The following is a 24158-nucleotide window of genomic DNA, read 5'->3' as shown; positions in this document are numbered from 1 at the left end:
ATGCGCGAACCCGAGTGTGCACACTCTGGCCGCGCGAGCGTGCAAACACGCGTGCATGCACGCTGGCCAACACGTGCAGACCAGCGCGCTCCCATTCGAGCGCTGAAAGACCTCTCCTACTCCAGAACGTGGACACGCACAAAGCCCCGCGCGCACCTGCCCAAAGCAGAAAAACTTGTCTAAAGGGAAGGGAAGTGGGCAACTGCCCCTGCAGCCAGCAGAGCCCTGGCCTCCGGTGCTCCACCCTCCCACCCCCACGAAGGCGCCGGAATGTTTGAGGCCGAAAGTTTGAGGTGGGCGAGGGCCCGCAGAGGTCTGGGATGCCGCCCGGGAGCCTTGAGCGGATCAGGATCAGCACTAGGGGGCCCCCAACACCGCCTCAGAGTGAGAAAGATGGGGGCGGAGATACTGCTGGCTCCGCGCAGAGGCACCGCCCCCCATGCGCTGCCTTTATTGGCATAGGCAGTCCCTGCGCGAGGCCCCGCCCCTGCCCTCTTGCCGCAGAGGCCCTCTCCCCGCGCTTGCACCGAGGCCCCGCCCCGTCCTGCAGAGGCCCCGCCCCCACCCGGACTGGATCTTGGCGTGGCTATGCCGCAGAGGCCCCCAAACTCGCCTGCGCAAGACCCTGCCCTATTCTAAACCTCGGTGCGACCTCAATTCGTGCCGCAAGACTGCCTCGCCGCCCTCCAGCCTCTAGCTGGAAGAAGGTTGCTCTATTCAGTTAGCCCCCGAGTGTTAGCGCCTCCTCTTTCCCTGAGTTGTTGGGGGTGCCAAGCTGGGAAGAAGGCCTTGAACGCTGCGGGAGACCGTTCTGCTCAGGTCACCTTGGCCCGCAGGGTAGGGACCTTTATTTCCGGAAGTAGGAGGCAGCTGGCAGACGTGAGGCGTGTGGGGTGGCGGGGGGGGGGAACAAACCGGTGGGCTTGGATTCTCTGAGTCACTTACATGAGGATGCCAGGAACTCCAGATCCCTTTTGGTTGAATTAAGATGCTACTCACAACCCACAATCCGTGGGGATTGCAAACTCGTGGCCCTCAGGCTGAATTTGGCCTGTAGATATGTTTGATTTGCGAGCACAAGGTTTTAAAATTGTAAAATTTGAATGCCTTTAGGCTGGACACACTTCCAGTTGGTCACAGTCCCTTCCCCTCCTTTTGTATCACACCCATCCACTTCACTCATTTTCATGCACTGCGTGGCCCCTAAAGACTGAGTTTGCCGCCTCCAATCCAGCTACCAGCACCTGATCCCCATTTTTAAACGCCAAAACCAGGTTTGCCATCTGGCTTGTGGGGAGATTCATTCCTGCTTCCTGGGTGCCAACCCTCACACCTGGTCCCACTGAGAATGGTTCTGCTCAGAGACCAGTGTTCTCATCTGCCAGGGTCAATGCATTCCAGGCACAGGCCTAGAAGTGTTAGCCAAGATACCAGCCTCGTGTCAGAAGCCTTGACCGTGTGCATGTGAGAGCCCACGCATCTCATGGACTCTCTCTGGTGACAGGGACCAAGCCATTTCCCAAGTGCCCAGTATATCCATGAAACGCTTATCTCCAGTAATTTCACTGGAAACTGCTCTCAAGTCTTTCTTGTTTTTTACCCCCAATTTATGGATGAAGGAATGAAGGCTGGAGAGGCAGTTACCTGCCCACTGTCACCATTGCTAGGAAGTGGCAAAGGCCACATTTGGCCCCAAGCCTGTCTCCAAAGCCCAACTCCTTTGGAATTTCCAAAAGGGGCCTGCTTTGCCTCTGAGGGGAGATAAACAAAAGACACAGGAAAATGTGGAGGTAGCAGCATGGAGATTACGGACACTTGTGCAATTTCATGGAGCCAGGGAGCGAGGTTGTGTATGTGGGTGGGTTTGAGCTGTGTGTGCACACTTACAAAGGTGGTGTGGGCATGAAGTGTGCTGTGTCTGCATCAGTGTTCACACATGTACCCGTGTTGCGGGTTCGTTTAGTCCGACAGTGTGCGTGGCACAGATGCTCTGTCCTTAGATGGAGGAGGGGCTGCAGGGAACAGCCCTCAGGTCACTGCTCCGACTAGAGCTCACCTAGTGATCACAAAATGGTCAACAAATACATGGAACAAGATAATCTTGAGTTTTACGAAGAACAAAGCAGAGTGGTGTGATAGAATGTGACGAAGAGGAGGTGGTGAGCAACCTTAAAATAAGGCGGCCAGGGGCCGGACACGGTGGCTCACGCCTGTAATCCCAGCACTTTGGGAGGCCCAGGCGGGCGGATGAGGTCAGGAGATCGAGACCATCCTGGCTAACATGGTAAAACCCTGTCTCTACTAAAAATACAAAAAATTAGCCGGGCGTGGTGGCAGGTGCCTGTAGTCCCAGCTACTCGGGAGGCTGAGGCAGGAGAATGGCGTGAACTCGGGAGGCGGAGTTTGCAGTGAGCGGAGATGGAGCCACTGCGCTCCAGCCTGGGTGACAGAGCGAGACTCCATCTAAAAAAAAAAAGAAGAAGAAGAAGAAAGAAAGAAAAGAAGGCTGCCAGGTCAGTTGTCTGAGTTGTCTGAGGAGGGGAGGTTGGAGCTGAAACCTGATGGAGAAGAGGGTGGTATGGGAAGACCTGGGGGGCGGCAAGTGTCGCAGATGGAGGAAAAGCCCACCTCGCTGTGTCTGTGTGTCCCCAGCAGTGTGGCCATCAGGCTGAGCCCAGCCAGGCCTCCTGAGATCCGTGGATCCAACCCCACCTTACCTGGCCCATGATTTCCCTTTGTCTGCCTGCCTCCTCCTCCATCCAGACAGCGGCCGTCACCTCTGCCTGCCGCAACCCTCCCTCTTCTGAGCTTTTGTTAGTCCTCTGACTGGAAGTGATTTCTCCTCCTCACCCCCATCCTGCTTTGCTGTGCACACAGAGACTGCCTTCCCATCCATGTCAGCACCCTGAGGACCCTTGCTGGGTGGCTAACCTGAAAACTGCCCTCTCCCACTGATGGAGGGCTGGGGACTGTCCCCCGTCCCTGCTGTTCGTCAGTCTCCCCACCCCCACCCCCAGCAATGCAGCTCCACAGCTTTCTCTGGAACTTTATTTTTGTTTTCTCCCTTCCCTATTTATAGCTCTCTCCCCTTCAAACCATCCCTGCATCCATCCTGTTGCCTGGAAACAGGCTTTGGGCTGAGGGTGGGGGAAGGCCAGGCCGAGCCCAGGCAGGGGAAGGAAGAGCTGTCACCCACTCCCCTCTTAGTACCACCCCCAGGCTCCTAGAAGCCCAGCCCTCCCTCTGCCCAGCACCCATCGTGTTTTTTAAAAAGAGAAAACAAAATGTGACAAGCAGCGGCCTTTGGGAAGTCCTTCCTGGCTCCTCAAGGGCACCATGATTTCACTTGCACCTCTCAATAGCCTACCTGCCCGAAACTTGGACTCATTTTTTCAGATGAGGAAATAGAGGTTTCAAGAAGCAAAAGTCTTGCAGCCCAGTGGAAGCTCCATGCTGTGGGGTTGAGAGCCTTGGGATATCGGCCTGACACACTGAAAAGAAAGCTTGAAAGCATAAATCATTCTGTAATTCTTTACTTACAGAAGGATAGAGAGAAAAAGTTTACAACAAACCTGCCACACAGCAAGCCACTGGCCATGCATCTGCCATGCCCTCTGCCATGCACCCTACCATGCCCCTGCAGTCCCCCCACCTACCTCCTACTGTGTGCCCACCACACCCAACTGCAGCTTGACTTCTGGCCCTAGTGCTTACTCCACAGATTGGACCAGGCTTGCTTCCTGACTCTGTCACACCACCAACTGTGGCAGTGGAAGTTCACATAACCTCTCTGAGCCTTGGTTTCCTGAGCCCCAAAATGAGGATGCTAATTTCCACCCCACAGGACTAGTAGGAGAATTAATGCAATGCTGATGAGAAAGTGCTTCGTAAATTATAGGGTGCTGTAAATTGGGAGTGATCAATTAGAATAGTTAATATTGTTTATTGTTATTGTCATTGTTAGGACCAAGAGGTAGGGCAGGGGAGCCAAAATCGGCCCTGAGATTAGAGAGGGAGCCCCTGGCCAGGGTCCAGGCGGAAGGACTCCTTTCCCTGGCAGAATGAGGGACATGGGTGGGGGCTGCCTGGGCGCACCTGCAGGATGTCAGGGAGTGGGGGAGGGCACAGAGGTCTTCTCGTGCCCAGTTTCTCTCTCTCAAGTGCTCCATCCCTTATTGTCTACCACCAACTCACTGTCCCCTGCCCTAAGATCCAACTTTGCTTTCCAAATAGGCTCTCTGGGATAACTTGAGCCCAGGAGTTCAAAATCAGCCTGGGCAACATAGCAAGACCCTGTCTACAAAAAAATACTAAAAATTAGCTGGGTGCAGTTGCTCACACCTGTAGTCCCAGCTACTTGGGAAACTGAGGTGGGAGGATTGCTTGGGCTCAGGTATTGGAGGCTGCAGTGAGCTGTGATCATGACACTGCACTCCATCCTAGGCAAAGCAAGACCCTGTCTCAAAAAAGAAAAAGGAAAAAAAAAAAAGGCTCTAGGGCAGAATGGGAGAGAGGGCTGCCAAGGAGCAGCTGGGCCATGATTCAGCCTGAGTCACCCATCCGAATCCTGGGGCCTCCCTCATCCAGGCCGGGCCGCAGCTGCTGGGGGTGAGGGGGGTGCAGCGAGGGGGGAGGGGCCTGTGTGAGCAGCAGGCTGTGTGCCTGTGTGCCCAGGTTGGGGCTCTCATGACCATCAGTGCAGCACTGTGAGGGCCCGGGGGTAGTGCATGTGAGGAGATCAGGGTGGGGAAGGCGACCTGATGTGCATCAGTTATCTGGGCTGACTGAGGAGGTAGGGTTTCCTCATGTGTGTGCATATATGCATGTGTGTAGCATGTGCACATGTATGAGGGCGTTGTGTGGGTGTCTGAGTAGGGCTAGAGTTTGACTCCCAACTTTATTACTTTCTAGTTGTGCAACCCTGGCAAGTTACTTAATGTCTCTGAACTTTTTAGTTTCCTCGCCTATGAAATGGGAATAATTGTATTGTCTCAGATGGTTTTCTTTAGCATTAAATAGAATGAGGTGATGACTGTAAAACACTAATGTACAGTAAGTGGTATACTACCATCGTTATCATCATCTGGGGGGTGCTGGGTTATACACGGCACACAGGAGGATGGGTGTGGATCCGAGTATTCAGAGGGTGCAGGTGTGTGGGGTCTGGGTAAGTATTTTTTATTTTTATTTTTAAATTAAAAAAATAAAAAAAATTCTTCAATCTTCATAGCCAACTACAACTACAGGTAAGTATTTCTTGAAGGAGTGTGTGCTTGTATGTGGTGTGCGCATCCCTGAAGCAAACACAAGAACTTTACAGAAAGTTGGGTTTATATGGCACTGCCTGCCCTCCCCCCTCCCCCCCCCCACACACACAGAGCACACACCTTCTCTAGTGGCTTCAATTTGCTGAAATATGGCCTAGACCAGGGCCAGTATCCAGGCAACGAGTTCAGGAACTGTGGATGCTGTTGTGTTGGGAGTCTCAGACCTTCTCAGAAGTTTTAGCCTCAAACAAAGCTAGAATGGGAGTAGCTGCCTGGGTGTGAGAAGGGGATTGTGCTTTATGGAGGAGATATGAACATGATATGAATGTGAAAGAGGGGGGAAGAGGGCAAGATACATATTTTGTGTGTGTGTGTGTGTGTGCGCAGGGGTGGCTTTGGGGGGTGGCTGCTGTCTCTGCTCTGGTACAGTCTGCTTGTCTCCATGGTGCCTGTTGCCACACACGCTTGCTTTTCAGAAAGTCACTGGGATTGTTTATTCCACCCCCGGCCTGGGCGCCAGCCAAGGAGCTGCAGGCACTTGTTTATCTTCTGGTGCGTACGAGTGTGTATGGCTCCCCAGCGGCAGAGCAACCCGAGATACATACACACACTCACACGGGTGTGGGTGACCATGTCGTTTGTCACAGGGTGAGCCTGAACCCTAGGATGAATCACAACCTGGGACCAGATGGATTCTCTCCACACGGGGACAAAGATGACCCCCAGCAATTCCAGGTGTATGCAACACCGATTCAGCAAGGCCCAAAATTCCAGGAGAGTATGAGAAGCAGGTGGCTTTGGTTCCGTGCTCCATCCCTGACTCCCCCTCCCCCCAGAACAAATCAGTGACCTGGGTCACTGCCCACCCTAGAGCTGGCACTGGGATCCATCCCATCCCACCACATGGGCTGGGGTGGGGAGGTGGTCTCCCAAGGAAAATGGAGGTGCCGTGGTCAAAAAAGGGTGTGCGGTGCTGGGCTTGCCATAACACTGCTGTCCACAGCAAAGGCACTTGGTGTATTTTTCCTCCCTACATCTTCCTTAGAGCTCTGAGAGCTAAGCATTGTATATGATGATATCGAGGCTAAGAGAGACCTCAACCAAGGCCATACAGCTAGTAACTGGCAAAGCCAGGACTGAACCCACATCAACTGCCTCCGTACCTGTTTTGAGCTCCTCCTCTGCGTTAGCAAGTGCTTTGTTTTGTTGTCTGGAAATTTTCATTTTAAAAATGTTTTTATCAACAAGTCCCTATGGAACAAGAGTGGTTGCAGAGCATGGCAGAGGACCCAGATTTTAAAGAGGCTCCAGTGTCCACATAGCAGGCACTGCCAGAACTCTGACCACATCCCTTTGGGTGCCCTTATCATTTTTGTGCCCACCAGCAGGACTCCCAGCAGTACCTGCATCTTTGTCAGAGAGATGCTCTCAGGCTGCTGGGACCCACTTTGCCCACATTCATTGTGGGCCAGGAATGCCTGGGAATTAACATACAGCCCATGCAACACATTCCAGGGATGGCCCTTAACCAACATCTGCTGGTGTTGGGATATAAATACCCCACCTCCCTTGCCCTCAGCCAGGAGAATTCCAAAATGTGTATTTACCCCATTTTCCAAGAGTTCCCTGCAGGATTAAGCTTCACTCACTGTGGTAGCCGACTGAATAATAACCTCATACTGGCTGCCTTCCCTTCCTGGGTCAGCTTCCCACTCCCCTGCTGGTGTCCTTGCACCTCACAAATAAACCACATGCTTTTGATCTTTATCTCCAGGTCTGGGAGCTGCCCTGGGGTTCTGGATCCCATCCCCGCCTTCCACCTGAGCATCCAGGCCCAGCCCTGGTCCTCTCTTTTGCTGACACCTTGCCCTTTCCCTCTGTACTGGGCCCCTCCCATCAGAATTTAAATGCCTTCAAGTCTCCTTCATCTCAACCTCCCATCCCTCTGGAGAGACTGTCATTCCTGTTTTCTCTCTCAAAGCCCAGACTTTCTGAGGAAGTTGTCTACTTGCCCACTCCATTTCCTTACTCCTATTTCCTCATCAACCTACCCCCCACCATGGCTGTCTTCCACCCCGCTTCTCCACTGACTGCATGTCATCAACTTTCAAAGTCCAGAGGACACCTTTCAGGCCATATCTTGTCTTCTTGATGTGGTGACTCTCCTGCCTTCTGGAACAGTCTCTCCCTTGGCTTCTGAGACATAACACTCTCCTGGGCTGCTTCTGGCTTCTCAGATGACTGCTTCTCATTCTTTGCTGCAGCCTCCTTTTCCCAGCCAGTCCCTTCATGTTGGCGTGCCTCAGGGTTGGCCTAGGGCCCTTGTGTCTCCCTACCTGGTGTGTACCTGATGTGTACGTCCTCCCATGTGCCGACACCCCTCCCATGACCTCTGGCACCAGCTGGAGGTGGATGGGCTCCCTTGTCTGCCTTCAGCTTTGGCCACTACAGAACTCAGTTCTGGACTCAAATGTATCAGCACGGCCATCCTATAAACCCCCCTTTCCCCCCAGAGCTCATAAGTTATCTGTCCTTCATCCACCTGGCTCCCCAAGGCAGAATCTCAGAGAGACAGCAGAGTTCTCTCTCCCCTCCACCCACATCCACCTCATGGTCAAGGCCTATTGATTTTACCCCTAGATAGGTATCCAATCTGACCCTTCCTCTCCGTCCCTACAAATGCCGCCGTGGTTCAGGCATCATCATCGCTCACCTGAATACCTGCCATAGCCTCCTCACTCCTGCCTAGTCTCTGCTCCTGTCCACCCTTGTCCTGTGCCAGGGGGACCTTTTTCAATCACAGGTTGGTTCTTGCCACTTTTCACATCTGTGAACTTCTCCAAGCCTTAATTTCATCTGTGTCATGGAGCCAGTAATGTTTACTTTGAAGGGCTGTAGGGAGAAAAAAATGAAATGATGAATGTGGAATCAGGGTTTGTAAGCTCTGAAGCGAAATGGCCTTGTGGGCAGTGAATGAGCAATTTTCAGGACCGGAAATGTGAGGAAGCAGCTCTGGTGTGGTGCTGTCCGTGGTGCTGAAACCGGTCCGACACGCTGAGGTTTTCTCCTTGCCTGGCGTGCTGCCTGGAGACGCCAGTCCCACGGATTTTCTTCATTTATCACCTAGAATTTTAAATATATATATATATATTTTTTAAAGGATCACGGTGACTTACGGTTCACCAAGTAAGAGAGGGGAGTAAAATGTAAGAATAAGACGTGAGGTTTCAGGAGTTAGACTGCATGGGTTTGTAATCCCAGCTCCACTACTAACTAGATGTGTGACCACAAACAAGTTACTTATCTGCTTCTGTTTTCTTATCTGAAAAATGGAGATATAATACATTAATATTAACTTGCTCCTAAGCGATTGGAAATTGAAATTAGATAAAACCTGTAAACAGAATCTTAGCGCCGTGTCTGGCCCTACATAAGCATCATTGCCAATAGTTGTTACCATTGATTAATAGATGGTGGTGGCTTCATAGGACCGGTGCGAGAGGGTTTTGTCACATCTAGGGCAATTACGGAATTATTTTTTCTCCTCTGGGAAGTCAAGGGGAAGGGAACTCCTTCTCTGCAGGGAAATGTGGAGGGGGTGGGCAGCGAGTCTCTGTGTCCTTGGTGATTCAGATACCACTGGAAGCCCCTGAACACCTACTTTGCCCTTCCAAGACCACCGTGAGGTGCATAATGTTCGTCCCGTTTTACAGATCGAGAAACTGAAGTGCAGAGAGGTGAAATGATTTGCTCGAGGGTATCCAAGGGGAGGGGGGCGGGCGGGCCCCCGGGGAGGCCGCAGCCAGGGACTGGAAGGCATCTCTCCCGCACCACTACCTCCGGCGTCCCCGCCACTCGCTGGAGCGTGGGCAGCGGCGAGACAAAGGGCCGGGGGCGGGGAAGAGGAGGCCGGAAGTGCGGCCGGGGGTGGGGGGGGGGCGGAGGCGGGAAATTTCCTCGCTGGCGGAGCCGGGAGATCGCGCCGACCTGGGTCCCCATCCAGGCGTCTCGAGTCCTCAGGCCGGCGACTGCCCCCTCTGAGCCCCAGTTCCCTCCTTGGTCAAGCCAGGCGAGGGCTTTCGAGGGGCTGGTCTAAGATCTGCTAGACGGCGCGCCCCGCCCTCAGCAAGCTCGCAGCAAAGGGGCAGCCTCTCCGGCCCTCAGTCTCCCTGTCTGTGAAGTGGGAACCCGCTCGAGGACGGCGCGGAACCCGGGAGCCCAGCGGCCGCAGTTAGGGTTGGCCAGCGAGGGGCGCCCCTCCCTCGCTCCCTCCGGCCGCGGTTTCCCCGCGGTCACCGCCCCCTCGCGGTTCCGAGGCGGCCGGGCGGCTACTGCGCATGCCCGGGGCGGGGCGCGGGGCGGGAGCGCGGAGCCGGCGCTGGGGACGGCGGCGCCGAGTCTGCGGGTCCTCCCGCCAGCCCGGCCGGAGGCAGCCGAGGCCGCTCGGGCGGCGGCGGCGGCGGCGGCGGCGGGAGCCGGAGCGCATCTCGCCCAGGAGCCGGAGCAGCGGCACTGCCTGGTAAGCGCCGCGCCCACACCCGCTGTCTTTCCGGGCGGGCGGCGGCAGCCCCTTCATCCGCTCGCTGCCGCCCCGGAGCCGCTGTCCAGGGTCCTCGAAGCCCCCCGGCGGCGGGGCTCGGACACCTCGCGAGGCATGAGCCCGGGTGTGTGCGCGCGGCTGGGGGCGGTGGGTGTCTGTTTCCAGGCTCCTCGCCGGGGCGGGGCGGGGCGGGGGCGGGTCCCGCAGCCCCGGGCCGAACATCCGAGGGGCCCGGCGGGCCAGGCTGCCCTGGCTGTGGGGTCGGCCCCGCGCCCGGCCTTGCCGCCGCCCGCTGGCTTTGTTCGGCACGGCCGCGCGGGAGGGGGTGCTTCCCGCCACTGGGGGGAGGGCGCCCTCCCGCGTTGATTCATCTTCCCCGGAGCGAGCTGAACGCTCCACTGGCTCCACTCGCACTACTGAGCACACTCGCCGTCACACACCCAGTGTGGCACACACTCCGGGGCGCGATCACACAACACCGCGTTCACGCACGGGCGCCTCATTTCCTCGAGTGAGGCCACAGGTCTACCGCACACACACAATGGCTGTTGGTCATTCCGTTAGACTCATACACACGGCCACCTGTCACCCAGGGTACTGGGTGGGAGCCTTGCGTACACACCCAGGCACAGCTACGCACTCAAACCAGCCATCGCGGATCACAGCATGGACATCAACTCAACAATACTCCCTGATCACCACACACTCGGGGCCACCCTGCCCTGGCCTGCTCACCCCTGCTCATGGGGTCCCTTGTGTACCCAGATACCCTGGAGTAGACTGCCACCCTTGTGCACACACTCCCTCTTACACACACACACTCTGTCTCTTAGCGTGCTGCCCACTCCCACCCACACTGGCCCACGTTTGCATGTCCATGAACGTCCATTCTTGCCCTCCTATGTATGTATGTATGCATGGTCTGAGGGCCGTTTCTGGAAGCAGGTCTGGCTAACACCTTTAGATTCCTTCTCCCCCCACATCCCCGAGCAGGAGACTTCACTGCTCTGAGGGCACTACGAGAGAAGGGGACGAGGGGCAGCAGACTGAGATTCTCAGACACACTCAGATGCCTGACGAAGTCCCTCAAGCCTTTGTTGGTCTTGTCAGCAGAGAAGAGGTATCTGCAGGTGCTTGGCAGTTCTGGCCCTGTTTATGGGTGTAAGGATAGCTCCATGCTGGAAAGAAATCCTAGAGGGAAAGGAATGGCTGGCCAGGTCTCTGTGACCTGAATGGGCAGCCACAGGGGCTGCTGCTCTCCCTGGGAGCAGGACACAGGCACCTGTGCAACACCCAGATAAGCTCTCCTAGGAGTGAGATACCCACAGGGTCCAAGTAGCCCCCACGAGGCACAAACACACAGGCCATTCTGCGCATGCAGGGTGTACATACGCACAACAAGCTCTTCTTGAGCAGAACACAGGAGCCAGGTCCTGGCCCCAGAGTGGCCCAAGCTGGTACATACATCCACAAGCAGTCTGCTCACTCCTTTGCATGCCAGGTGAGCCCGCCTACATACCTAGCAGACATTTCTGCCTTCTGCCTCAGTCAGGCCACACTCAACCTGTTTGTGCCCAAGTGTACAGGCTCATCTGCTCATAGGGTGTGTGTGTTCCCACAGGTGGGGGAATGTATGCAGGGGCAGGGGAGCTCTTGCTTCTTCTACTGCATGCTCCTTGGCACTGTTGCTTGGGAGGAACCTTGGCCTGACCTCAAAAACCAGAAAGGGGGTTTTAAGAACCAAGTGTCAGGCCAGGTGCAGTGGCTCATACCTGTAATCCCAATACTTTGAGAAGCCCAGGCAGGAGGATTGCTTGAGGCCAGGAATTTGAGACAAGCTTGGGCAACATACCAAGACCCCCATCTCTACAAAAATTTAAAGATGAGCTGGGTGTGATGGCGCATGCCTATAGCTACTTAGGAGGCTGATGAGGGAAGATTGCTTGAGCTGAGGAGTTGGAGGCTACAGGGAGGTATGATTGTGTCACTGCACTCCAGCCTGGGTAACAGAGTGAGTCCCTGTCTTCAGAAAAAAAAAAAAAAAAAAAAAAAGAGCCAAGTGTCAGTGTCCGCAATCTTAGAAAGAGCTCAGGTTTTGTGCTTGGGCACAACTGGCTTTGAGCTACAGCCTTCCCTCCCGCCCCAGTTGTGTGCCTTTGGTCAAGTCTTCTCCCTCTGACTTCAGTGGCCTCATCTGTGAAATGGGATGATAATGCCCCCCTCATGAGATTGTTGTGGGATCCAGATGATAAAAAGAGACTGAGACCAGGTGCAGTGGCTCATGCCTGTAATCCCAACACTTTGAGAGGCCGAGGTGGGTGGATCACTTGAGGCCAGGAGTTCAAGACCAGCCTAAACAACATGGTGAAACCCTGTCTCTACAAAAAATACAAAAATTAGCCAGGTGTCGTGGCACATGCCTGTAATCCCAGCTACTCGGGAGGCTGAGGCAGGAGAATCACTTGAACCTGGAAGGTGGAGATTGCAGTGAGCCGAGATCATGCCACTGCACTCCGGCCTAGGCAACAAAGCAAGACTCGGTCTCAAAAAAAGAAAGACAGCGTGCTGGGCCCAGGTAATGGAGCTGGGTTCTAGTGGGATAGTTGCGGGGAGAGAATGTGGGGCCTCAGGCCTGGGCTGCCTCTCAGAGAAGCAGCTGGAGGATCCTCAGGCCTCCTAAGATCCAGGAAGGGCCCAGCAGAACTGTGAGCAGTAGAGCCTCTGGGAGTGGTCTTGGGGCAGTTCTGAAACCCAGGACTGGCCTATCTCTTCCAGATGTAACTACATCCCCTCTCCCATTTCACAGATTGGAAAACTGAGACCCACAGAGTAGAAAAACTCACTCAGAGTCATAGAGGATGTCAATGACTAAGCTGGGGCTTGACCTCACATCTTTCTACCTCCCTGACCAGGCTCTTTGTCCCTACCCTGGACTTTATCCCATCTCAGAGGCTGGAAAATACAAGTTGGGGACGGGAAGCCTGGGGACTTTCAAAAGGGGCATGTTATCAGCTGAGCCAAGCTTGCCTCTTAGAACCTGTTTCTTCCTCTGGAAAACAGGACTACAACAGCTGCCTGGCGGGCGGGTGGGATTTGCACATAGTAAGGGCTTGATTTGTACAAGGTCACCTCTGCCTTTCATGGCATTGTGCTCCAGGGTCCACACTTAGGTGGCTACAGGCCAGGAGGGTAACATACATGAAGGGCCGGCTGTGAGAAAAACGACAGTGAGAATTCCATGATTGATGGCAGCAGACAGTCAGCCTCAGTGTCTAGGACACCATGGGGAAGAGAGGGGATTGTGGCTGATTGGAGAGTACACCCCCATCTAAGGAGGCTGTCCCTTTGGGGCTCCAGCTGAATGTTGTCAGGCAGGAAGCACGCTCAGATTGCCAAATTTTAGTTTTCCAAGAGAAGCTGGAAATCTTACTGTCACATGAAATCTTCTAATGTTTAGAAGTTGATCAGTTAATTCCTTTTTAAAACTGATTTTAAAATGTGTTTAGCTCTGTGGGTCAAACAAGCCTGTCTGAGGGTCAGGTTTTGCTGGTTTGTGTCTCTGCTGCAGGCCCTTTCCTCCCCTGCCCCCTCCTGGGAGCACAGCTGGGCTCTGACAGGCTGAGCAGATAAAAACAGGCCTTCCACAGACACAGTCCAGCCCTAAAGTGAGCAGAGTCAGGCACACCCCTCATTTTCTTTAATTCTCACTATAGCCCTGGGGGAGCAGGAGGTGGGTTCTTCAGGGTCCCCAAGGAGGAGAAGGGCGTTGCTTGAAGTCACAGAGCTGATAAGCGGTGGGCTGGCCTGACTTTCTGCCCGGGCTGCACCCAGGGAGAGGAGCTTATTGGCTGGGCTGGTGTGTGAGGACCCCAGGGCTGGGCTTCTAGGGCTGAAATGAGGGGTAGTGAGGGCCCAGAGCACCCTTCCTATATCCTTTGCTGACTCTTTCCAGCTCCAGCTAAACTCCCTGTACACCAGCCAGGCAGCTGTTGAATTCCTATTTTCCAGAGAAGGAAACAGGCAGGCATGGTAGGCAGATCCTGGCCCTCACTGGAACCTGGGCCCTTTCTCTCTCTCCCTGTCTCTGTTTTAAAGACAGTTTCTTGTTCTGTTACCCAGGCTGATCATAGCTCACTGCAGCCTCAAACTCCTGGACTCAAGAGATCCTCCTGCCTCGGCCTCTGGAGCAGGCAGGACTATAAGTACATGCCACCACACCTGGCTAATTTCTTTTTTTTTTTTTTTATTTTAATTTAAAGTTTTTGTAGAGATGGGATCTTGCTGTGTTGCCCATGCTGATCTGGAACTCCTGGCCTCAAGCAGTCATCCCACCTTGACTTCCCAAAGCACTGGGATTACAGCCGCGGAACTCCGCCCCAGGGCCCTTTCCCTTGACCATCTTCCCGGTCACCCTGGCTTATAATGTCCTTTTCCATAGCCCAAGGGCCAGATGGATCAGAGGTTGCAAGCTGGTGACCTAGGGGTCAAAGTTGGCTCATGAAAGTGTTTTGGCCGGGCATGGTGGACCATACCTGTAATCGCAGCACTTTGGGAGGCCAAGGCAGCCAGTCACTTGAGGCCAGAAGTTCGAGACCACCCTGGCCAACACGGTGAAACTCTGTCTCTAGTAAAAATTTAAAAAATTAGCTGGGCGTGGTGATGTGCGCCTGTAGCCCCAGCTACTTGGGTGGCTGGGGTATGAGAATTGCTTGAACCCGGGAGGCAGAGGTTGCAGTGAGCTGAGATTGTACCACTGCACTCCAGCCTGGGTGACAGAGTAAGACACTGTCTCAAAAAAAAAAAAAAAAAGTGTTTTGTTTAGCCTGTATGATATTTTTTAAATTAGCCAATATTTAAAATATGGATATCCAGACTAGGCGCGGTAGCTCATGCCTGTAATCCCAGCACTTTGGGAGGCCAAGGTAGGCAAATCACCTGAGGTCAGGAGTTCGAGACCAGCCTGACCAACATGGAGAAACCCTGTCTTTACTAAAAATACAAAATTAGCTGGGCATGGTGGCGCATGCCTGTAATCCCAGCTACTTGGGAGGCTGAGGCAGGAGAATCACTTGAACCTGGGAGGCAGAGGTTGCAATGAGCCGAGATAGCACCATTGCACTCCAGCCTGGACAACAAGAGCAAAACTCTGTCTCAATAAATAAATAAATAAAATACAGATATCCAGATTTATGACTTAGCTAAAAACAAATTTAGGAAACCTGGAGGCACAGCAGCCACATTCACTTCCCTGCTTAAATACTTCCAAGGGGCGGGACACAGTGGCTCACTAGGTGCTAGGTATAATCCTGTTGTAGACACGAGATCCTGCTGTATTGCCCATGCTGGTCTGGAACTCTTGGCCTCAAGAGATCAAGGTATAATCCTATTACTTTGAGAGGCTGGGGTGGGAGGATCACTTGAGCCTAGGAGTTTGGCTCTTAGACCAGCCTGGGCAACATGGCGAAACCTCATCTCTACAAAAGAGACAAAAATTAACCCAGCATGGTGGCACACATCTGTAATCCCAGCTGCTTAGGAGGCTGAGGTGGAAGGATCATTTGAGCCCAGGAGGTCAAGGCTGCAGTGAGCCGAGATCGCGCCACTGCACTCCAGCCTGGGCAACAGAGTGAGACATTGTCTCAAATAAAAAGAAAATACTTCCAGGGTTTCCAGTGCCCTTAGGCTAAACCCCCCTCCTCCACCATGCCTCGTGTGATTTGCTGCCTCCTCTTCCGCTGCCACCCCCTTTCCGACTCCACTCCAGCTCTTCATGGCTGGCTCAGATGGTAACTGCCTCAGAGGGGCCTTTCTTGACCACATGTCTAAACCAGCTGCCCACTCCTTTGTCTTCACAGCATCCATTATTTGAAATACTATGATTTATTTGCCACTTGTTTATTTCTCTCCTCCCAATCTTTCTGCATCTATAAGGCAGGGACCCCACATTTCTTATTCACTGCTGTATCCCCAGTCCCAAGAATAATGCCTAGAACATTGCCTGTGTGCTCAGTAAATGCTGAGTTAATGGAATGATTCCTAATTGGCCACAGCTGGCAGGAATTGAGTGCAGTTGCCCCTTTAGAAGGGGCCAGTGCCCTCTAGTTTGCCACAGTCCCCACCACTCCCTCTTGTCTCCCTCAGTCTGGGGATGTCAGGAGTCTTTCATCATCTCCCTTGTAGGAGAAAACAAATATTTGTCTGTGCCCATATCACTATCAAAAGGCCAAAGATGAAGATGGACTCAATTCACGCCACTCAAATCTGATGCCTGCCTGACCCCTGCAGGCTGGTGACCATCCAGTGATCCCACGAATTCCAACCAGACCTCTCCCATGCTTCTGGCCTGCTTCCTACTGCCTCCTGGATGTCACCCCCCCATAAGTCCCATGGGCACTCCAGTTCCACTTCTGAAACCCAGTGCCCCATGATCCTCTGCAAAACTGTTCCTCTTCCTTTGTTCCCCTCTTAGCGATGGTCCCCCTCCCCCACCTCATAAGCCAGAGCCTGAGAGACCCAGTAGTGAACAGTATCGACTGTGTCCCCATCCAGAGACCTGAGGTCTGGCCAGGGACCCAGAGGTGTAAATGGCCAGATGCAGAGTGACATGAGCCTTGTTAGAGGAGGAACGAGAGGCTACAGGAATCCCCAGGAAGCTGGTAGCCAAACAAGGCCCACTAGAGGAGGAGGGGTTTTAACGGAGATCTGAAGGTGTAATAAGAGACAGCCAGGCAAGAAGGGAGGGAGAGATTCCTCCAGAAGAGGGTGTGTAGAGGCTGAGATGGTGGGGGAGAGAGAGAGCGTGTATGTGTGTGTGTGTACATGTTTTGGGGGTGGGAGTGGGTAATGAAAGATAAATCCCAGCACTTAAGTAGAAACATAGGGGCTTAGGAGCCTATTAAAGAGCTGGACTTTACCCCAAAGGTAAGAGTGAGTCATTAAAGGTTTCTCTTTATTGTCCATTGGGGAAAAAAGGACTATGTGCGCACATAACCACAATTTAAACATCACAAAGGGGCGCACAAAGAAAAGCTTCTCCCACCCTCAGATCCCCGCTCTTCCTTCTGAGAGGCAGTCACTGCTAAAAGTTTTATAGGATTCCATCCAGAAATTCTCTTTATAAATAAACCCATCCATGTGTGTCCTTTTCCTTGGCTACACGCGTGGGATCCCAGTAGCGATGCTGTCCCCTGGCCTTTTTCAATTAATTTATCTTGGGTGCTTTCCCTCATTACCCCACACCTTCTAGTAGCTGCCCGGTGCTCTGCGTGGTTGTCCCACGGTTCACGGAACCTGCCTCCCCGTCTTGTGCTCATCACTAGCCATGCCCTTGTGTACGCCAGGACCATCTTCAGGACCCCAGGTCTATCTGTAGGACCATGCTTAGAGGTGGGCTTGGTGGCTCAAATGCTATGCGCGTTGTAAACTTTGATAGAAATTGATAAATGTCCTTCCAAAAAGATGACAACTCATTTACATTTCCGGCAAGAATGAGGAGGGTTTTGAGCCAGGGAGGGCACAGGTGGCTCTGCATCTTAGGTCATTCAGTCATTCATGGAACAAATCCGTATGAGGATCTTCCTTGCTTACTGCATGGGTGCCAGGTCTCAACTCTGGGATATATCAGATAGCACAGCAAAGTCCCCACCTCCTGGAGCTGGCATTTTAATGAGAGCAACACACCACAAGCAATAAACGAATATATGTGATATGTCAGATGGTGACAGGTACTATGGAGGAAAACTGATTAGAATAAGAGGGTGGAGAATGCCAGCCAGAGCTGGGGAGGAGGCTGTTTTACATTGCATGGGTCAGGGAAAGCCTTGGGGAGCCGACCATGCAGATATTTGGAGAGAAGTCTCTCCATGCAGAAGAAGCAGGCAGCGCCAAGGCATGGAGGCAGGCGTGTTCAAGGCACAGCAAGGCGCACAGCGAGGCACCCCGCGTGGCTGAAGCAGCGTGAGGGAGAGGGAGAGCAGCAGCAGAAAGGGCAGAGGAGGTGACGGGGCCTGAAGATGCAGGGGCTTCTGAGCCATTCTAAGGAGTTTACTTTTACTTTGCATGGGATGGGGAGACACTGCCTGGTTCCGAGCAGAGGGGTACGTGATTTGTCTCGGGTTTTACTAAGATCCCTCTGGCTGCTGTGTTGAGAATAAGCTATGGGACAAAGGAAAAGGCAGGGATAATCCAGGTGAGAGATGGTGGGGGGTTCAGATGGCAGTGGCCAGATGCTGGATATATTCTGATGGTAACTCCATTATGTTTTGCTGATAGACGTGGGGTGTGAAAGTCAAGGGTGATTAGGGATTTGGGCCTGAGCATTAAAGCCATGGTTTTGGAGCAGGTTTGAGGGGATCAGGAGCTCTATTCGCTTTGGCTACTGAGTGTGTAACGGAACGGGGTTGCTTGTAGGTCCAGCTGCCTGCTGGACCCTCTTCTTGGATATCCCCCAGGCACTACAAACTCAGCTTGTCCAAAAACGGATCTCCCTCTTTCCTACATCTCCTGCTCAGCACCATCACCCAGCAGCCCTCACCCTAGCCAGTACCCTGCAGACCGCCCCTGCCATTACCAATACAGCCTGTTGGTACCTGTCAGTTTTCCTTTGGATTTCTCAATTCTGCCTTTAACTACCATCTCCAGGACCTCTGCTGTGCTGTCTCTCATCGAGATTCCTGCAACTGCTCAGGGCCTGTTGCAGAGAAGGGGCTAGGTGAATGAATGAAGGGTTGAATGGATGAAAGATTAAATGAATGATTTACCAGCTTCCTCACAGGTCTTGGCCAACCCCTGTGCTCCTTCAGCCCAGCCTCCATACCATCCCAGAGGAATCTTTGAAAACACACACATCTGACTATGTCCCTTCCTTGACTATAAACCATTCACAGCTCTCCAGGGCCTACATAGACATAAACTGGTGGCCTACAGGCAAGTCTTGTTTGGCCCACATAATGTTTGGGTTTTTTTTTTTTTTAAACCTTTAATTAATTAGCATATTTTACATTAAAGTCTGGATTTCCCACTTAAGCAACTGGAAGAACTGGGACCACCAGGTTGCATTTCTCCAGGATAGCACTTGGCTGATGGGAGTAGTGGTTCTCCCTTTATTATTTTTATTAATTTTTGTTTTTATTTGTTTATTTTTGAGATGGAGTCTTGCTCTGTTGCCCAGGCTGGAGTGCAATGGCACGATCTTGGCTCACTGCAACCTCTGCCTCTCAGGTTCAAGCAATTCTCCTGCCTCGGCCTCCTGAGTAGCTGGGATTATAGGCGTGCACCACCACACCTGGCTAATTTTTTTGTATATTTAGTAGAGAGGGGGTTACACCATGTTGGCCAGGGGGGTCTTGAACTCCTGACCTCTAGTGATCTGTCAGCCTCAGCCTCCCAAAGTGCTGGGATTACAGGCGTGAGCCGCCACGCCCGGCCATCCCTTTAGACAGAGCATGTGCTCTCTAATTTGCCATAGTCCCCACCACTCCCTTTTGTCTTATACCTAACCCACTTCCCTCACTGAAATTACCTACTTGACCCCCGGACATCAGAGCTTGCAGCCCCTGGCCTAGAGGACAAAAGCATAACTTCTGGATAGTGTGTTGCATGGGGTGGGGTTGAACAGAGAGGGGCGATAGTAGGCAAAGTTGAAAAGTTAGGCTGTGGGTGGGGCGCAGTGGCTCACGCCTGTAATCTCAGCCTTTGGGAGGCTGAGGTGGGCGGATCACCTGAGGTCGGGAGTTCGAAACCAGCCTGACCAACAAAATACAAAATTAGCTGGGCGTGGTGGCGCATGCCTGTAGTCCCAGCTACTTGGGATGCTGAGGCAGGAGAATCGCTTGAACCCAGGAGGTGGAGGTTGCGGTTGCGGTGAGCTGAGATCGCGCCATTGCACTCCAGCCTGGGCAACAAGAGCGAAACTCTGTCTCAAAAAAGAAAAAGAAAAAGAAAGTTAGGCTGTGGCCAAGTTGTGAAGGGCGTTGAATGCCTTGTAAGACGTCTTTATACAGAGGGCCACTGGGAGCAGTGAAGCAGGGGAGTGACATGCTTGGGTTTGTGTTTTTAGTCCAGGTCCTCTGGACAGGTGGGGACCAGATGGGACACAGCACTCAGTGAGGAGGGGGAGAAGGCAGAGGCTCCTCCCCCACTGAGCTTTGGGAAGTCTGAGTCAGCTCTCTCTCTGTTTCAGAACCAGACAGCAGCCTTGGGTGCAGGCGTGGTCATGAGGGCAGATGGACACTGCTGAAGACCCGGCCTGGCTCCAGCTGCTTCAAAAGGATTCCAGCCCCCCAGGACCCCGACCCACAGCCTTCTTCTGCCCACAGGATGGGAGCCTGGGGGCTGGCAGCTCGGCTATGAGGGATTACTGCCCCTCCCAGCAAAAGGCAAGCCCTGCACCCCCCAGGCACACCCCTGACCAAAGCCCAGGCATGGAGTCTAGACACAGAAGCCCCAGTGGGGCTGGGGAAGGGGCCTCCTGCTCTGACGGCCCCAGAGGGAGCCTGGCCTGCCCCTCCCCAACCTGCTTCTCTCCCCAGGAGGCACCCTCCAAGGAGACATTGGAGGTACATGGAGCCTCCATCTCAGGGACACCAGAAACCACCACGTCTGGGAAGCCAGAGCCTGTGTCCTCCGTGAAAACTGAGCCCAAATCCTCAGATGACAGAAATCCCATGTTCTTAGAGAAGATGGATTTCAAGTCCTCAAAGCAGGCCGATTCCACTTCCATAGGAAAGGAGGATCCTGGGTCCTCGCAGAAGGCAGATCCCATGTTTACAGGAAAGGCAGAGCCTGAAATCTTGGGAAAGGGGGATCCTGTGGCTCCTGGAAGGATGGATCCCATGACTCTAAGAAAGGAAGATCTTGGATCCCTGGGAAAAGTAGATCCTTTGTGCTCCAGCAAGACGTATACAGTGTCACCGAGGAAGGAGGATCCTGGGTCTTTGAGAAAGGTGGATCCTGTGTCCTCAGACAAAGTGGACCCTGTATTCCCAAGAAAGGAGGAGCCCAGGTATTCAGGAAAAGAGCATCCTGTGTCCTCAGAAAAGGTCGCTCCTACATCTGCAGAAAAGGTAGATCTTGTATTGTCGGGAAAGAGAGATCCTGGGCCCTTGGGAAAGGCAGATCCCGTGCCCTTGGAAAGCATGGATTCTGTGTCCACAGGAAAGACAGAGCCGGGGCTCCTGGGCAAGCTGATTCCAGGCTCATCAGGCAAGAATGGGCCTGTATCCTCTGGGACCGGGGCTCCTGGGTCCTTGGGAAGGCTGGATCCCACATGCTTGGGGATGGCAGATCCCGCATCTGTGGGAAATGTAGAAACTGTGCCTGCCACAAAAGAGGACTCCCAGTTCCTGGGAAAGATGGACCCTGCCTCCTCAGGAGAGGGGCGTCCTGTGTCTGGCCACATGGATACCACGGCTTCAGCAAAGACAGATCTCACGTCTTTGAAAAATGTGGATCCCATGTCTTCAGGCAAGGTGGATCCAGTTTCTCTGGGAAAGACGGACCCCATGTGCTCAGGAAAGCCAGAGCTCTTGTCTCCTGGACAGGCAGAGCATGTGTCTGTGGGAAAGGCAGGAACTGTATCCCCAGGAAAAGAGGACCTGGTGTCCTCCAGAAGGGAGGACCCCATATCTGCTGGAAGTAGAAAGACATCATCTGAAAAAGTGAATCCTGAGTCTTCAGGAAAGACAAACCCTGTGTCTTCAGGTCCAGGCGATCCCAGGTCCTTGGGGACAGCAGGTCCCCCATCTGCAGTAAAGGCTGAGCCAGCGACTGGGGGAAAAGGAGATCCCCTGTCCTCGGAGAAGGCAGGTCTGGTGGCCTCTGGAAAGGCGGCTCCCACAGCCTCAGGGAAGGCCGAGCCCCTCGCAGTGGGCAAGGAGGATCCTGTGAGCAGGGGAAAGGCAGACGCTGTCCCCTCTGGACAAGGGGACTCTGTGTTTACAGGTAAAGTGGTCTCAACTCCAGGAAAAACAGTCCCTGTGCCCTCGGGGAAGGATCCCGTGTCCCTGGGAAAAGCAGAAGCTATCCCAGAGGGAAAAGTGGGTTCTCTGCCTCTAGAGAAGGGGAATCCTGTTACCACCACAAAGGCGGATCCCAGGGCCTCGGGGAAAGCACAGCTGCAGTCTGGTGGCAAAGCAGAAACAAAGCTCCCTGGGCAAGAGGGCGCTGCAGCACCAGGAGAAGCAGGGGCTGTGTGTTTGAAAAAGGAGACACCACAGGCCTCAGAGAAGGTGGATCCTGGATCCTGCAGAAAAGCAGAGCCCCTTGCCTCAGGGAAGGGAGAGCCTGTGTCCCTGGGGAAGGCCGACTCTGCACCTTCCAGAAAAACGGAGTCCCCATCCTTGGGGAAGGTGGCCCCCCTGAGTCTGGAGAAGACCAAGCCGTCCTCCTCCTCCAGGCAGCTAGACCGCAAAGCCCTCGGCTCAGCCCGGTCTCCCGAGGGTGCCAGGGGCAGTGAAGGCCGCGTGGAGCCGAACCCCGAGCCCGTGTCCAGCACCGAGGCCTCCAGTCTCGGCCAGAAAGACCTGGAAGCCGCTGGGGCCGAGAGAAGCCCCTGCCCAGAGGCCGCAGCGCCCCCGCCGGGGCCGCGGACTCGCGACAACTTCACCAAGGCGCCGTCGTGGGAGGCGAGCGCCCCGCCGCCGCCGCGCGAGGACGCGGGCACTCAGGCGGGCGCGCAGGCCTGCGTCTCAGTGGCCGTGAGCCCCATGTCTCCGCAGGACGGCGCTGGGGGCTCGGCCTTCAGCTTCCAGGCGGCGCCGCGCGCGCCCAGCCCGCCCTCGCGCCGAGATGCGGGCCTGCAGGTGTCGCTGGGCGCCGCCGAGACGCGCTCCGTGGCCACTGGGCCCATGACACCTCAAGCCGCCGCGCCGCCCGCCTTCCCCGAAGTGCGGGTGCGGCCCGGCTCAGCGCTGGCGGCCGCTGTAGCGCCCCCGGAGCCGGCTGAGCCCGTGCGAGACGTGAGCTGGGACGAGAAGGGCATGACGTGGGAGGTATACGGCGCCGCCATGGAGGTGGAGGTGCTGGGCATGGCCATCCAGAAGCATCTGGAGCGACAGATCGAGGAGCACGGCCGCCAAGGGGCGCCCGCGCCGCCGCCCGCCGCCCGTGCCGGCCCCGGCCGTTCGGGCTCGGTGCGCACCGCGCCCCCAGATGGCGCCGCCAAGCGTCCGCCCGGCCTGTTCCGCGCGCTGCTGCAGAGTGTGCGCCGGCCGCGGTGCTGCTCGCGGGCGGGACCCACGGCCGAGTGATCTGCCCCCATTTTGTACGCCCGAGTTTCCGACCTTCTCAGGCTCCCTTCTTGATCACAGGCCCCTAGAAGGGGTCCCCTCTGCGTGCCACAGGCCTCCGAGGGGTTGTGCAGCCTCTAGGGCTGTTGCGTCCCCGTCTTTCCAGCCCCTCCCATCACAAATACAGAAGAACCCCTTCTACCAAGCTCCCTCGTGGCCACGAGGCCACGAACCCGGCCAGCCCTGACGCCCCACTGTCCCCTCACAGCCCTCAGCTCTACTCCCGGTCACACTGGGCGACCACGGGGACCTGCTCAGCACCCTCACCTCCCACCCCCTGAGAGCTGGGGCAGGCTCCTGAGATGTCTAGACTGGTGCGTTGTGGTCTCCGGTGGGGCCAGATCCCCAGAACAGGGAGAGACTGCATACAAGTCTGAGTGGCAGAAGCTTCAAGTGGGTGAGGATCGGTGTGTGAGACCCGCGAGTGGGCACGTCTCTGAATGTGAGGCCTCGGGCAGCACGTGAGGTAGAACGAGTGTGAGCGTCTCCACGCAGTGGCTGGCCCCGTGGCCAGGGCGTCTCTTGCATGCTGTTGGTGGTCCTTCCCAGTTCCTATCTCCCACCCGCCTGGTTCCAGCCCCATCCCCTCTCCCACTGAGTCACAGGTTTGAGATTCCCAGAGAGGCCAAAGACAGCTACAGGAAGTACCCTGGGGGCTCAGCTGAGAGAGAGTCACAGAAAGGCCAGAGGGTCTCAGGAAGGTCTGGAGGTCACAGCTGGGCTCACAGAAGCTCTTGGGCCCTGGCATCCTGGGTGACCGGTGTTCTTGGGTATTGGGGACAGGACAGAGAGCTCATTCTATAACCACAGTTGTCTTTTAAAGGCCACCCTCTCCAGCCCCTTGTCCCCCCTGTGCTGTGAGCCCCACAAGTCCCTTGTGACCACTCAGTGTCCCGTCCCCACCCCTCCAGCCGCAGTTTTTGGCTACAAACTGTCACAGTATACATTGGTAATAAAATATTTCCCCAACCCCTGTCTGCCGTGATTGGCCAAAAGCAGGAGGCAGGGCAGCGTCATATATTTTCATCTCCAGGGAGACAGTTGCAGTTAGGGTGTGGTGGGGCC

The 24158-nt window shown here is 54.7% G+C and overlaps 1 protein-coding gene across 3 annotated transcripts; it reads left to right on the top strand.

Annotated features, from left to right (window-relative positions):
* The first annotated feature begins 1949 nt into the window (after positions 1 to 1949).
* Positions 1950 to 24062, top strand: GPRIN1 (G protein regulated inducer of neurite outgrowth 1). Of its 3 annotated transcripts, XM_034961035.2 has the most exons (3): positions 9626 to 9786; positions 19988 to 20183; positions 20337 to 24062. In XM_034961035.2, the coding sequence occupies exons 2-3, from the start codon at positions 20031 to 20033 to the stop codon at positions 23052 to 23054; spliced, it is 2871 nt and encodes a 956-aa protein (XP_034816926.2). In that variant the 5' UTR covers positions 9626 to 9786; positions 19988 to 20030; the 3' UTR covers positions 23055 to 24062. The 3 variants fall into 3 exon arrangements, with proteins under 3 accessions (XP_034816923.2, XP_034816922.2, XP_034816926.2); XM_034961032.3 differs by lacking the exon at positions 9626 to 9786 and adding an exon at positions 1950 to 2513 and having other exon boundaries at positions 19988 to 24062; XM_034961031.3 differs by having other exon boundaries at positions 9625 to 9786; positions 19988 to 24062.
* The last annotated feature ends 96 nt before the right edge of the window (positions 24063 to 24158 follow it).

The sequence above is a fragment of the Pan paniscus genome, chromosome 4 (assembly GCF_029289425.2).
Source record: "Pan paniscus chromosome 4, NHGRI_mPanPan1-v2.0_pri, whole genome shotgun sequence".
NCBI lineage: Eukaryota > Metazoa > Chordata > Mammalia > Primates > Hominidae > Pan > Pan paniscus.
Note: the sequence above shows the minus strand (reverse complement) of the source record. Positions and strands in the feature narration are given on the sequence as shown.